The following is a 15,958-nucleotide window of genomic DNA, read 5'->3' on the forward strand; positions in this document are numbered from 1 at the left end:
GTGGACTTACTATGACCCCAAACCAACTCAGATTTCCTAGGACCATTGCTAATGAAATCTAATCCTAATAATTTGTAATCAGGAAGCAAATAGCTCTAATTTGGAATAGCAAGTCCTAGAAATAATAATAACTATTTCTCTATGCATATGGGTCGTGTTCTACATTAGAGACTATTAACATTAATCTTTTTATCTGAGCCTCTACTTCTCTAATATCTCTTAAAATAATCTTCAGTATTTTTTATATTTTTAGAAAAAGGAGTTATACCCACCTTTAGTGGTAATCTACAGAACTGCTAAATAATCCCTTCCGGAGGAACTACTTCCTCATCTGACATGAATTATCTTTAAATGTTGAAGAATTAGCATTTTTTTAAAAAGATTTTATTTATTTATTCATAGACAGAGAGAGAGAGAGAGAGAGAGGCAGAGACACAGGCAGAGGGAGAAGCAGGCTCCACGCAGGGAGCCAGACGTGGGACTCAATCCCGGGTCTCCAGGGTCACACCCCAGGCTGCAGGCGGCGCCAAACCGCTGCGCCACCAGGGCTGCCCAAGAATTAGCATTTTAATTGCATCAAAAAAGTAAGTTTCTGCTGGCATTCTTATCACAGAAAAAATGAAGTTACTGATCCACCATGTACATGTGCTAAAAACCATTTTTCTGATATTTCCAAGATGGTTATACTAACTCCAAGATTGGGGTTGTTAAATATCCATGAATTTACTTCCTGAATAATAAGCAGTTATTATAGCACTAAAAAAAAAAAAAAAAAAAAAAAAAACTGCGAGTTTTGGACACAAGTTCAACAAAAAATTATCAATCCCCTAAGCCAGTAAAATATATAGTTCCCTGTTTTTAAAATCCTGAACACTTTGACCCTTTATTAAATTTCAATGAAAATTATCTCCAGGAGATAAACAAAGGAAAACAAAAGGCAATAATTTTCTTCTTTCAGGAAATCTGCCTTGTCCCTCTAACCCTCCCCATCCCCCCAAAAAAGTACAGAAATCCAACTTACCATGCTGTAAGCCCCAAATGGTAGCTGACTCTGGAAAAGTACTAAGTAAACATTTGAGAAAATGCTGACAGCTCACCTCTCCCTTTTTCTGTACCAAAATTAACAACTTTCGACTTTTCTTCAGAGGATCTGTAATATTCTCCAGAGTCTCATACTCTTCCTCAGAAATCAGCCTCCGAGAGGTTAATGTATCTAAGACAGAATCGGAATCTTTTTGGAGGATTTCAAGTAACCTTTTTCGTTCCCTTTCTATGATCTCTGAAGGAACACTCCCCGCAGCCATTGTTCTTGTGTCCTCTAGACCAGGAAGTGGATTATGAAATCATTCCAATAGTAAGCAAATACAAGTTTTTCAAAAAAATAGCAAAGAGTAATTCTGTTTGGCAGAGATGAAAGATGCCTAGCAATGGAGGGAGTGGATACAAACAAGCCAAGATAGTGGGGGAATCTAGCCCTGAGCACCCCCAGCCTGGCTCCCTGTAGATTACCTAGCTACTCTATTGATGACCTGAGTCTGTCTCATCTTGATTAGCCTGAGTCAATTCCTCCCAGAATCTCTCTTGAACTTCAGTTTGGACAAGGTATTCTCTGCTCTGAGCTCCATTTGTGATAAGAATGTGAATTGATTAACTGTTTCTGGAGAGAAATCCGGCAATACATAGCAATAAACAAATAAATGCTGATAGATAATAATATAAATTTACATCATTCAACTCAGCAATTTCACTTCTAGGAAATTATCTTAAGGAAATGATCAAATGCCCAAAGATATAATATGTGCAAGAATCTGCATGATAATATTGTTTATAATAGCAGATAATTTAAAATGACAAAGATTTCCATAAATTAGGGATTTGTGGAATAAACGTTGATACCTCAACAGAAAAGAACAATTTAAAAGGATGAAGCAGGGTGCCTGGCTGGCTCACTCAGTTGAGCATAAGACTCTTGATCTCAGGGTCATGAGTTCAACCCCCACAGTGGGGAATAGAGTTTACTTAAAGAAAAATAAAAACATAAATAAAAGGATGAAGTAAGTATATATATTTTGACAACTACTAATATCCATGATATATTGTTATGAAAGACCAAAAGAAGAAAAAAAAAGAAAGACAAAAAGTGGGGCGGCTGGGTGGCTCAGCGGTTGAGCATCTGCCTTTGGCTGGGTGTGATCCCCGGGTCCTGGCATCCAGTCCCGCTTCGGGCTCCCTGCATGGAGCCTGCTTCTCCCCCTGCCTGTGTCTCTGCCTCTCTCTTTCTGTGTCTTTCATGAATAAATAAATTAAAATCTTAAAAAAAAAAAGACAGAAAGTTACAGATCCCACTTTTGTTTAAAAGTTAAAATGTGTATCGTGTATATATGTATATATATATATATATATATATATATAAATGTATATATATATATAAATGTATATATATTTTTTTAAAAAGAAGACTGTCAGGAGAGAGATACCTCAATTATAACACTGGTTATCTCTGGGGGTATGATTATGGAGGGATTCATAATTCCTACTTTAAATACTACTATAGGGATCCCTAGGCAGCGGTTTGGCGCCTGCCTTTGGCCCAGGGCGCGATCCTGGAGACCCGGGATCGAGCCCCACATCGGGCTCCCGGTGCATGGAGCCTGCTTCTCCCTCTGCCTGTGTCTCTGCCTCTCTCTCTCTCTCTCTGTGTGACTATCATAAATAAATAAAAATTAAAAAAAAAAAGAACACTACTATACCCTAATAGTTTACATCTTTTGTTTCTATTAAGAGACTTCATTTTTTATTTTTTAGGTTGTATTTTATTTATTTGAGAGAGAGAAAGAGACAAAGTGTGAATACATGTGCATACAAGAGGGGAGACAAGCAGATTCCATGCTGAGCACAGAGCCCTATGCAGAGCTGGATCTCAGGACCCAGAGATCATGATCTCAGCTGAAATCAAGAGTAGGATGCTTAACTGAGTCACCCAGCACCCCTGATTTTTTAAAAAAGTTTTCTAGTTGGTTTTCTTTCTTTTTTTTTTTTTTTTTAAGATTTATTTATTTATCTGAGAGAGAGAGAAAGAGTGCACGGGCAGAAGGGGCAGAGGGAGAATTCCAAGCAGACACCATGCTAAGCATGGAGACTGACACAGGGTTGACCCCAAGACACCAAGATCATGACCTGAGCAGAAACCAAGAGTTGTTTGCTTAACCAACTGAGCCACTCAATCACTCCTAGTTGGTCTTTATTTACATAGTTCACAAGAACTTGAAAACAATATAAATAACTATCAAAAGGATACTGGATGAATAAACTGTAGTATTACATGTAGTAAACATGTAACAGTACACACCACTCAAAAAGAATGAACTTCAGTGACCCAAATATGATCATAAAAATATAAAAGGAAAACTTTAAGTCCCAAAAGATTATGTACCACATGACACTGTTTTAAAAAATTGAATGTAACTAAAATACATGCAAACACACATTTTAGGAGTATACAGTCATTAAAATTATAAAAGTGTGGATTCCTAGTTATCTCAGTCAGTAGAGCATGCAGTCTTGATCTTGGGGTTGTAAGTTTGAGCCCCGTGTTGGATATAAAGATTAACTTAAAAATAAAATACTTAAAAATAAAATACTTTAAAAAATTATGTAAAATGAAAAGTAAGGAAATAATGAATATGAAATTAAGAAGGATGGTTACCTAAGTTCAGGAGAGGCTGGGGGATAAGATGGGATGAGAGGACAGTAAGATCATGGAGTTAAGATATAGGATATCATCCAGGGATGAATTTACAGATGCTTACTATATTATTAAAGATAATTAAATATGTAAATAAAGGCAGGCCATGCATGACCAATGCTTAAGATGCATTAAGAACCAAGGATAGGGGCACCTGGGGCTCAGTGATTGTCTGCCTTTGGGTCAGCTCATGATCCCAGCGTCCAGGGATCCAGTCCTGCATCAGGATTCCTGCAAGGAGCCTGCTTTCCCCTCTGTCTATTCTCTGCCTCTTTCTGTGTCTCTCATGAATAAATAAATAAAATCCCTTTTTTTAAAAAGCACCGCATTACATGCTTTTAATTATTTATTTAAAGATTTTATCTATTCATGAGACACACACACACACACACACACACACACACACACACGCAGGCTCCATGGAGGGAGCCCGATGAGGGGCCTGATCCCGGGACTCCAGGATCACACCCTGGGCCAAAGGCAGGCGCTAAACCACTGAGCCACCCAGGGATCCCCTAAAAACCCCTAAAAAAAAAAAAAAAAAAAAAAAAAAAAGAACCAAGGATAATGATGAATTCAATTCTGTGTCCCTGAGGTTGAAAAAGATCAAGAAAACCCTTACATTAAAAATTAATTTAAAAAATTAATTTAGGTAAGAGTTTTAAACATGTCTCAAAAGTATGAATTTTGAGATGCATCTCAGCTAATACCAACAATTTGACAGGCAATGTCAGCAAGTTTGCCAATTGTTTTTTTATTCACCTTGGTTGATAAGGCATTTTCATAAGCTCCTCAAACCCCATCTAATAGATGAAATTAACTCAATCCCCACTGTTCCACCCTAAATACTCTCCCTTCTCACAAGTAACCTGCCCTGGGGGATTTCAAAGTTGATGGGAAGGAAAGGGATAGTTTAAATGAAATATTTAGCAAAGAAATTTAATCATAGGAAGTTTAAATTCAGTTCTTTGGTAACAGAAAATTTGCATTGCACAAGCTTAAAATGCAAATGGGATGGAGCTGGGGAAGGGTAGCCAGGAAGACGCAGATTTGAAAATATACCCCCGAAATCAAATCAATGACACAGGAGTAAAAATTTTGTTTGCAGCTAAGAAATTTATTTGATGTCTTCAAGAGAAAAGTCAGCAGTAATTTCATTTATTGTAGGTGGAAAAAAAAAAAAAAACTACTGCCAAGTTCTGGTGAAGAGACTTGAGTTGCATCAGAATCACAGATGCAGGATTTATGTAGTTTCCATTATTCTCTGCTGAAAGGCAAAATGTCATAGAGCAAATACCCAGGAATAGCATATACCATCTCTTTCAAAAATTGATCCATTCCCAACCTGGCATTTTTAAAAAACATTTATTTATTCATGAGACACACAGAGAGGCAGAGACACAGGCAGAGGGAGAAGCAGGCTCCATATAGGTGTTGTGCCCAAGATCGCGAATCCGAGAAACCGCCAAGGAGCTGACACCGATGCAATCACACGAGGATTTATTTACAAGCTGGAGCCTGGGACCAAGTATACCCGAAGCAGCGGAGCAGGGACTTGGACACGGAGACTAAGAGGCTTAGCAACTTTATAGGGGCCAGTGGCCAATGGGATACGCAGAAAGTTGCACAGTCACGCTGGTCCGGACACTCGCCGGTGGCCGATTGAGTTACATTTTACCCTAAAGTGTCCATTTGAACTGGCCTATCACTGAGCCGATTTCCGGTTAGGGTGTGCCCTGGTGCCTGGGGTGGGGCAGTGCCCTAAGCGGTCGGCACAAGGCGGCGCAGCACAAAATGGAGTCAGTCCTGCTCTGCTTGTCCAGGGGTAGGGGGTTTTTGTTAAATTTCCTGGGTCCCACAATTTACGGGCCTAGATTCCTGTGTGCTTAGTGGGTCCCTAACGCATTAGCCCAATGGCTTCCTGGTTGAACTTAACAGGGCCTTAAAAGTCCCAGGTCGGGCTCCCTGCATGGAGCCTGCTTCTCCCTCTGCCTGTGTCTCTGCCTCTGTGCGTGTGTGTGTGTGTGTGTGTGTCTCGTGAATAAATAAATAAAATCTTAAAAAAAAAAAAAAGTCGGAGGAGGCAGAGGGTGTGATAGGAGACTCCTGCTGGCTTGGAAGGGGCAGGAGACAAGCCAGGCGCGCTCACAGCCTCCAGGAGTTGAAAAAGGCGGCAGCTCTTCGGGAACCTCCAAGGAAACAACGCAGCCCTGCCCATACCTTGATGCCGGCCCAGCGAGGCCCAGCGAGGCCCAGCGAGGCCCAGCTCAGACTCCTGACCAGAACCGTACGGTGTGCTTTAACTGTGGCTAAGAGCGCTTAAACTAGAGGTGGGCCTTCTCGACAGATTTTGAGTGTGCAGTATTGTTAATTATCGGCATAAAGCGGCACGAGAGGGCAGCCGGGCGGCTCAGCGGTTTAGCGCCGCCTTCGGCCCAGGGCGTGATCCTGGAGACCCGGGATCGAGTCCCGCGTCGGGCTCCCTGCGTGGAGCCTGCTTCTCCCTCTGCCGGTGTCTCTGCCTCTCTCTCTCATGAATAAATAAGTAAAATCTTAAAAAAAGTAACATCTAAATAAAAAAATCTATTTACAAGGGGCTTACGTATAGGCTTCCAGGCCCCCCGTAAAGGGGCCGGATCACATTTCCTCGCATCGGGGTGCAGCAAACTAGAAGCTCCACGTGTGACCCCTTGCACAATTAAATTAAAAACATTTGGGGCAGCCCCGGTGGCGCAGCGGTTTAGCGCCGCCTGCAGCCCAGGGCGTGATCCTGGAGACCCGGGATCGAATCCCACGTCGGGCTCCCGGTGCATGGAGCCTGCTTCTCCCTCTGCCTGTGTCTCTGCCTCTCTCTCTCTCTCTATGAATAAATAAATAAAATATTAAAAAAAAAACAAAAACATTTGACTCTAATTTACTGCAGTCAGGAAAAGAAAAAAACCAAACCAAACCAAACCATTATCCGCCTTTCTCTTTAAGATGCGGCGAGGCCGCGCCGCCGCCCCGCCCCGCCGGGAGAACCAGCGTCCGCCGGAAGCTTGCGGCCCGGGGAGGAGCGCCTGGAGGAGCGCCTGGAGGAGCGGGCCTCTCCCGGGCCGCGTCGCAGGCCCTGCCCGGCGCCCCACCACACGCCGGAAGCGCGCAGTCGGCACGGGGATCCCCAGGTTCCCGCCAGTCGGCGGCCGCAAACCCGCGAGGCGGCGGGAGGGCCGGGGCGCCAGCACACAGGGCCGAGCTCCGGCGTCAGGGCTGCTCTCCGCCCACTCCGACGCGGGGCACCGAAACCCCTATTGGCCCTGCCTGGCTCTGCATCCGCCCCTAGGCCCCACCCACGGTGCCGCTACGGACGTTTGGGGACGGTGCACCGCGCCCCGCCGGAAGTACTTCCCTGGGCGGAAGCTTCTGAGCACGATATAGCGGAAGTGCCTCCTCTTCCGGCCTCTTTGGGGTCTGCCGCGGAAACAAGATGGTGAGTTGGTTCCAATGCTCGTCTGAATCGCCTTCCATCCTCGTCCTCTGCGTCGCGTTCCCTGCCATCCTTAGGGGGCCGGCAAGGTTCCTGAGGGAGGGAGGGGGGGGGGCAGGAGAGGGGCACGCGGTGGCCCTCAGGAGGCAGAAGAATGGCTCCTGACTCCCTGAGGAGGCTGAGCCTAACGGCCGTGGAGCAAGAGCCACTCCAGATCCCTTGGTTCTTTTGATCTTTGGAGAAGCCTTGCCCTCGGATGAGAACTGAAGGGAGAAGCGTGGTCGGGGAGCGTTTGGCTCTGTGCGCCAAGGAACTCCTTGGTGGTGAGGCCTGGCGAGGAGCTCTTAGTTGCCGGGGGTCGGGGTAGGTAGGGAAACCGCCACGTTACTTCTCCTTCCGACTTGTCTATTTTTTCTGTCTCCTTCAAAGAACGTAGCGGATTTCAAGATAGAGCAACCCTTGCAGAATGCTTTCGATAATCTGAAATGCTGGTAGTTTCTCTGATGTAGCACTTTAAGAAGTTAGGAACTTCCGCCACAGTTTCAGCTCCGGATTGTCTTAAAAAAATTTTTTTTTTTTATTTGTCTTTCATTTATAATCAGTGGTGTATTTTCCTGAAAACGTCGGGCGATGTATAGAAAGCGCCAGATCTCAAAATTGTGTCTCCCCTTTGCAGACGAAGGGGACGTCATCGTTCGGAAAGCGTCGCAATAAGACGCACACGTTGTGCCGCCGCTGTGGCTCTAAGGCCTACCACCTTCAGAAGTCCACCTGCGGCAAGTGTGGCTACCCTGCCAAGCGGAAGAGAAAGTGTAAGTGGAGCGCTTTTCAGGCCGACCGTGTGAGGTGTTGGGCTGGGTGTCCTTCGCTCGTCGGCGTTGTAGGAACGTGGGCACGGCTTCGGGCGTTAGTTGAGCCTTAACGCAGAAGTGCATCTGTGTGCGGGTGAAGCGGGTTGGAAAAACACGGAAGGCACTCTAACAAGTGTGTTGACCACAGGGCCTAAAATGTACGTGCGGAGGGGCGGGGGTTGCAAATCAGAACCTTCCCTCAATCTGTGTTTCAGATAACTGGAGTGCCAAGGCTAAAAGACGGAATACCACTGGGACCGGTCGAATGAGGCACCTAAAAATTGTATACCGCAGATTCAGGTACAGTGTGTGTGTTTCTGTCGTCTGACTGGTTCTGTGAGCTTGGAGAACAACAGCCTTGTTTATCTGCTGTGAAATAAAGATACTACCCTGGTTGGTGGGGATGACATGTTGGAAGGTTGTGGATTTTTTTTTTTTTTCCTGCTGCCACTGTAACCTTCAGATGAGGTAATCTAGATTTCGTTGATCTCTCAAGGAGCAGTAGTATAAGCTATAAATGTCTAGAGTGTGGTTTGAGCTGGACACCCCAAACTAATGCTGTTTTTTAGGGATAGGTCACATCTCACTTTCGCAGCAAAATTTGTCAAGACAGTAGTGGTGAATGAGGCCTGAGGTCGGGCCTTCACTTTTGTGGTTTCAGGCAAGTCTGCTATAGAAAACCATCTGAGTTGGGGCATTTGTATAGAAATAAAGCTATCTTGCTCTCTTGTTAAAGTCTCTAGAGTTAGAAATGCAGAATTTCAGCTCCAACCTAAATGGAGAGAAACTGCCTTTTGAGGGTGTCAGTCATTTAGATCTCAACGAAGATACTTCTTTGTTGGGGAGGCTGTCCTGTCCTATGTGATGCTTAGTTGAAGCCCTGGCCTTTGCCCCAATTCCAGACTTTTTCATTTTAAAACCTCACAAGGCATCTGGGGGCTTTGTAAACACAACAGACACCCCTAGATGTGTTTGCATGCTGGAGTGACCTTTCTTCTTTGCACTTTAAAAGCATCATACAGTAGTGTGAGCTTAGTGTCAGGGGACTGCCAGTGCCATGTAGGAGGACTTTAAGAGTGTGAACTGAAGCCAGATTAACCTTTTGGTGCTTCAGTTCACAACTCTTTAAGAGGGGGATAGCAGTAACTTTCTTCTTAGGGTGTGTATATATATTAAAGGAGTTAAATGCAAAGCATAGATAAGCAGTTTAGAGAATGTCTGCAATTAAACATGCTCCTTGACTAAAGGAAAGTATTTAGGATCTCTGCCTGACAGCCTGGGGACCCATTTTCACAAATGGGTCTTTTTAACAAGCAGGAGAGCAGTACTGGCCCAGTGATCAGTACAACCAAATAAATGGTTGACTTTTTCTCCAGTTGCAGTTAAGTATATGTCTAAAATGGGTATCCTGAAGCAGAAGTAAATGAAATGTTGCAGCTTATCAATGATGTTGTAAAAATAAATGTCTGAACATATGAATTTGATACTGATTTCAGCATTTAACTGAGATAAGCTCATTGAACTCTGTATTAATAAAATTTGAAATGTATGTATTGTTGAAATAATGGTTTTCATTTTTAACATGATACAGGCATGGATTCCGTGAAGGAACGACACCTAAGCCCAAGAGGGCAGCTGTTGCAGCATCCAGTTCATCTTAAGGATTTCAACGATTAGTCAAAATAAACGTTCTGGTTTTAAAAAGTATCTGGTGTGCTAAGGTATTTTTAATAGCCTTGTAATATCAGTGAATTACCATAGGATTGGAGATGGGACAACTTGATATTAGATTTACTTGTTAAGTGATTGTTCTAGAGCACTATTTTTTTGAACTGGGTTGTGACACTGTTTAAAAAGATAAATAATCAGAATTCCCAGGATTCCTTAAAGTAGACAACACTGGAAGATGATGGGAAAAGAATGCAATATGAGGTAGCACAGCAGAGCTCATGATATATATGGGTATTAAAGATGTTAGAGACGAGCACCTGGTTGGGTCAGAGTAGCTCGATCTCTGGGTCATGAGTTCGAGACCCATGTGGGATGTAGAGTAAATGAAAAAGATTTAAGTAAAACTTTAAAATGGTAGAGTAAGTAAAGCATAATTGCTTTTAGTAACATTCACGTGCTATAGTCTAATGATTTGGGGGAGTGGTCATCATTTCTGTGTGATACCGTTTGGAGTACCATTGAGAACATGAAGGATAGTAATTGCATGAGTTGTTTTGGAAAGGTGGTCTTAACTCATTCTAGTCTCAAATGCTTGTTTGGTATCTAGCATATAGGCTTGTGTGTAATTTAAGATGGCCAGCTAAGTGAGTATCTGAAGTACTTGCTAGCTATGAGTAAAAAATGCGAGTGGGATGGGTTAAGAGAAAGTGTGGGACCTCCTGCAAATACAGTGCATTGAGTATACAGTAAAGGAAAGCCATAGAAACATTTGTAGATGAAGGACAATAAATAGATCCCCAGTAGAATTTCTTTAACCCTCAACTGAGTAAGCATTGATTTTTATTTATTTATTTTTTTTCTGTTAAAAGGGCTCTGAAATTTTTCACCTTTCCCAGTTCTGGTGATTTATTGCCAGTTTTTTGCAGTGAGGAGATGAGGCCAACATAGTTGGACTGCTGAGAGAACAGAGATTAAGTGGATAGAGCACAAGTGTTAGAACAGTTCCCATAAAATAAAGTGGCCAAGCACTAATTGGCAGCTTCCTGTTGATCACAAAGTGACTTGTAAAGGATCTTCATAATCCTTCATAATCTTCAGTGCCCTGCCAACCTTAACCTTTATTGCACCCTACAATGCTTTCCCAAGCTAAGTCCTGTCCTGTCTTTTTTTTTTTTTTTAAGATTGATTTGAGAGTGTGAGCACAGGTATGTCTGAGTAGGAGGAGAGGCAGAGATAAAATCAAGCAGATGCCCTACTGAGTGATCTCAAGACCTGAGATTATGACCTGATCTAAAATTGAGCGGGATGCTTAACTGACCACCTAGGTACCAGCACACAGCCTGCTTTTTTCTTCGGTTCCTAACTCCTCAAGACCACCGCTTACCTTTACTTGTGCAGGAGCCGCTGCTGAGCTAAACAAATAGGGCTTTGGGCTGTGAGACTAGAGTAACGGCTCTACTTCAGGGATGTTAGAGCTTGGTTCCTGGAATTTGGTTGTCATTTGTTAGTATGGTCTTCCTAACTTCTGTGCCTCTGCTCACTGTAAACTGGAGGGCTTATTGTAATTTTCATGGGCTTATGAGCATAGTCAAGTGAAGTTGCTTTTATCATAGTCATAAAGTTAGCAATTAAAGTTTATGAAATTGCTTTTGACCTACAAAAACAGCAATTTTAATACACAGGTGGCCCTTGAACAACAGGTTTGAACTCGAGTCCTTCAATAAATGCAGTATAGTATTAGAAACTTTCCTGATTTTAACATTTTATCTAGCTTTATTGTAAGAACACAGTGTATAATCTACAAAATGTGTGTTAACTGTTAACCTGTAAATTTTAGTCAACAGTAGGACTTAAGTTTTTGAAGAGTAGAAACTTCCATGTGGATATTTGACTGGGGTGTTGGTGCTCCAACATCTGCATTGTTCAAGGTTCAACTGTACTTAGCATTCAGCTGTACTTAGCATTGGTGTGAAGGGTAAAGGAGGCAGATGGGCAGGGATGCATTAACAAGGGTCTGTGTTTACTGAGTGTAAGGTGAGCTTACTTCATTTGCCAGTGCCTGTGGCCTTTAGTACAGAGTAAGTTTGGAAAAGTACTCTGGTGCTATGGTAATTATTCCTGCAGATCATAGAAGGCTCATGGGCCAAATGAACCCACCCTAACCAGCTAAACTGATTTTAAGGCCTAGGGAGAAGCAATGGGAAAGAGATGGGGCTGGGTTAGCACATTCAGAATAGAGTGCAAACGGGTGGATTTGGTTGAGTCCTAGTTTGCAGAAAGTTCATGTCTGATGCATCTAATGAGGTCCTAAGAGTTGATTGAGGTGTGGGCAGTGGATCCTAAGCTGACAGATGTCCCACTTAATTCTATTAATGGTAAGAAGTACACTTGACCCACCTGTAGCTCAGATGCCCTACTGAACAGCTGAGAGATTTATTGGGCAGAGGGTACTCAGGACCAGAGGAGTATCACCAATGTGTTGCTGAGAGGAGATCAGAAATAATCGAGTGCTTCATATCTTGTATTGTTTACTTGGCCCTTTACCTTTTTTTTTTTAAAGATTTTATTTATTCATGAGAGACACAGAGCGAGAAAGAGAGACCGAGACCCAGGCAGAGGGAGAAGCAGGCTCCATGCAGGGAGCCAGACATGGGACTGGATCCCCCCCCGGTCTCCAGGATCACACCCTGGGCTGAAGACGGCGCTTAACTGCTGAGCCACCCAGGCTGCTTTACTTGGCCCTTCAATCACATACTGTGGTTTTTCAGGAGAAAGGGAGAGGGTTGGCAAGAATCTGGACGGGCAAACTGAATAAATCATGAAAGTTTTGAAGTATCATAGCTAAGGAGTTTGGACTTTCACCTGAAGGTAAATGATAAATCATCGAAGGTTTCCAGCCCACAGTGGCACAATTAGTTGTCATTAGCAAGATGTACAAAGTAGTGATGTGGATGTCACAAGTCTTGAAGTTGGAAGATAAGGCAGCAGGTTCTGAAATACGAAATAGTTTGTGAAAATCATAAGGACATGGACTTAAGGTAGTGGCAGTGGGGCTGGCTGCTTTGGGGAGGTCTCTAATGAGAATACCTGAAATTTGAATCAAAGGGAGCTTTTAAGCTATAACCCCCCCGACCCCCACTGGAATTTCCTTCTGTAACATAGGCTTCCTTTGCTGTAACATAAACAAAAATATTGCCTGGAAGAGGACTCTTGGATGATAGGTTTCTGACTAAGGGCAAAGAGGTGGTTTGTACATTTCTCTGTGATGGAGTGGAGTAGAATGGAGGCAAGAGGGAAATACTAAAGTTGGGTTTTGTTGCAATGCCTGTGGAACATCAGGAGGAAGTGCTTAGGAAGAACTGAGTAAACCTGGTGACAGTTGGGGTAGAATATTGGGCTGGAGCTCTACATGGGAAGTAGTAAACATAGAGTTGTGAAAGAACCAATTTTAAGGGTTAGAATGGTGAAGATAATTTACACAGACAGGAAGTGATGGTGAGAGAAGAGGATGCAATTTCTTGACTTGAGGAATTTCAGTCACCATTCTTGACAGTTGAAACTTTGAAAATACACACAAAAAAAAAAGACAATAGCTCCAAGAAAGATTTGGGGAGATATCCATAGACTAGAGAGAGTAGTTCATTATTTGTTAAACGTGTGTGGTAATGTACCTGCTATATGCCAGGCCATTGTTAGAGGTACAGTGGGAACGAAAACACAGTTGAAGTTAACGTTGATTCCAGTGATTGCGGAATTAGCCCATGAAATAGGACAGGGTTGAGTCATACAAAGAAGGTTTTATTTGAGGGGGTAATCACCTGGCTGTGGTTAAGAAAAATGAAGGGTTGTTTTTGTTTTTGTATTTTGAGAATAAAGATCATAAAAGACTTCAGGGGCGCCTGGGTGGCTCAATTGGTTGAATGTCTACCTTTGGCTGAGGTCATGATCCCTGGGTCCAGGGATGGAGCCCTGCATCCAGCTCCCTACTAAGCAGGGAGCTGGTTTCTGCCTCTGCCCCTTCTCCCATCATGTACTTCTCTTTTCCTCTTTTAAGTAAATAAAATCTTTAAAAATAAAGATGTCCAGATTTGGCATAATTTGGGTTGGTGTTTACTTTTTGTAAGCTTTATCTCCGTAAAGTATTGATAATCCAGTTTTCTAAGGATTCAGCACAGATAAGGTAATGAGGAACGAGTTTTAAAAAAAAGTGCTTTGCGAAGGTTACCTGGAAATTCTATAGTTTCCTTTCATTTGTATTGATAATAGTGTGCCCCTTGTCCTGAACCAAATACCAGTTTAGTGACCCGTGTGCTGGAAGCACTTCCAGGTCCAGGAGATAGGTGGGAAATGACAAAAGGACTGCCCTGACGGATTTCAGCTGTGTGTACATAGGCTTGTGTGTGTTGGAGGGTGACTGAACAAGTAAGCAATTTCAGGTAGTGTTAAGTGCTGTGAAGACAAAGATGTGATAGAGAATGTGGAGGTAGGGGACCCTTTAGAAAGGTGGTTCAAAAAAAAAGGTTAAGAAAGCTAAATGGTAAGGAGCCATCCCTACAAAGATAAGAACAGTCATCAGGCAGAGATTATATTCTGCCTTTTTTGAGTTCTGGTTTGGTTGCAAAATTTAGTTTATGTTGAAATTTTGTAATACTGTACATTCGTGTAAGAAAAGCAAAGTAATAGGGTACTGCCTGGTTCAGTTGGTAGAGCATGTGACTTGATCTTGGGATTGTGAGTTTAAGCTTCATGCTGGTTGTAGAGATTACTTAAATAAAACTTTTTAAAAAAGTGTTAAAATTAACGCATGGCGCCTTGTTGGCTCAGTTGGTTAAACATGACTTTTTTTAAGATTTTATTTATTTATTCATGAGAGACACCTAGAGACAGAGACACAGGCAGAGGAGGAAGCAGGCTCCATGCAGGGAGCCCGATGTGGGACTCGATCCCAGGTCTCCAGGACCAAAGGCAGGCACGAAACCACTGAGCCATCCAGGGATCCCTAACATTTGACTCGATTTCTGCTCTGATCATGGTTTCAGGGTAGTGAGATCAATCCCTGCTTGGGGCTCTGCACAGGGCATGGAGCCTGCTTAAGATTCTCTTTCTTCCTCTCACTTTGCCCCTCCCTCTAAAATGAAATAAATAAAAGCTTCCTTGTACAGTAAGGTAGAACAATGTTTTGTCAAGGAAATTCCAATGAAAAAAAGGTTCCTGTGTATGCAAGTGGTTTGTAGAATAGGCATGGTATGTAGATTGAGATAAAAACATAACTATTTTTTGTGTCCTTTCTTTACCCAGTGGGAATATGCTCCAGTGCCCCAGGATGAAGACTTGGTCTGATCCATATATTTTTAGAGCATTCGCAAATAATAAACAGTAATTTCTAGTCGTGATTAGTTTTAAAAGTTTTATTTCAATAAGTAAAATATCCAATCCTGTGTAATAAGTCAAAACTCAAAAATGACGTAACTCCCTTCTTCCAGCTTGGGCTTCCTTTGGGCTAGATGCCAGCAGTGGAGGAGGAGGTATGGTCCCTTTGCTCACCTGTACACTCTGGGGCTTGTAAGCTGCAATTTTACCCCTCTCCTCGACCTAGCAGAGGATTAAGCTGACTTTTACTCTCTTGGGCTCTTATAATACCTCTTTGGAGATTCCCTACTGAGTTCCCTCTCCTATAGTTCCCATCTCACTTCACAATTGTCTTTTGTGACTTCTTCCTTGCTCCTAGTATCCAGACTCTTTCTTGTAGGGTTCTCTGTACCTGAGGGCCCTATTGGCAGGATCCAAAACTATCCCCTGCTGTCTTCCCTGCGTGGTACACATTTGGTCCACAGGAAACATTGCCACATTCCTGACCTGACCAAATTCTGAAGTGCAGCAGGCCTCTCCTGGCACGCCACCAAAACAGTTGCAGGAAACACATTTCAAAGTTCTCTGAGTGGTTCTTTTGAAGTTTCCTTCACCAGGTTTAGAGCTAGAAGGCAGCAATCCCCTTTTTTCAAGAAAGTTGGATTAAATACTTAAAGCTCTCTTCAAAGGAATTTCTTTGCCAATCTCTCCTTTGTATCCCTCTTATATCAAGGATCTCAGGATTCTAAAAGCTATGACCGGGTCTTTGGAGATATTTTCTTGGGGGATGGGGTGGGGAATATGTGCCTAATTTTAGTAGTTCCCTGAGGCAAGAAAAGTCCTATTCTGATAGAATTTATATTTATAGAGCTCTGT

The 15,958-nt window shown here is 42.9% G+C and overlaps 2 protein-coding genes and 1 non-coding gene across 6 annotated transcripts in view; 2 read left to right on the plus strand and 1 right to left on the minus strand.

Moving 5' to 3' along the window:
• Nucleotides 1-15,958, minus strand: part of CARD6 (caspase recruitment domain family member 6) — a 40,487-nt gene that overhangs the window by 10,200 nt on the left and 14,329 nt on the right. The window contains exon 1 of one of the 4 annotated variants that reach the window (XM_038535234.1): nt 1,022-1,354. The exons of 2 other annotated variants lie outside the window; for them this stretch is intronic. In XM_038535234.1, coding sequence (XP_038391162.1) covers nt 1,022-1,304 — 283 coding nt within the window. In that variant the 5' untranslated portion in view covers nt 1,305-1,354. Of the gene's footprint in view, nt 1-1,021; nt 1,355-15,958 lie in introns of those variants that run through there. One more of the 4 variants, XM_038535236.1, reaches the window with a different exon arrangement.
• On the plus strand, nt 7,200-9,765 carry RPL37 (60S ribosomal protein L37). The gene is given in 4 exon segments (NM_001252229.1): nt 7,200-7,214; nt 7,888-8,023; nt 8,278-8,362; nt 9,654-9,765. Coding segments are annotated over 4 exon segments (294 nt in total). The 5' UTR covers nt 7,200-7,211; the 3' UTR covers nt 9,724-9,765.
• LOC119871707 lies at nt 9,498-9,577 on the plus strand. The gene has a single exon (XR_005358776.1). It is a non-coding gene; the product is annotated as a small nucleolar RNA SNORD72 (small nucleolar RNA).

Source organism: Canis lupus, chromosome 4, assembly GCF_011100685.1.
Source record: "Canis lupus familiaris isolate Mischka breed German Shepherd chromosome 4, alternate assembly UU_Cfam_GSD_1.0, whole genome shotgun sequence".
Classification (NCBI taxonomy): domain Eukaryota; kingdom Metazoa; phylum Chordata; class Mammalia; order Carnivora; family Canidae; genus Canis; species Canis lupus.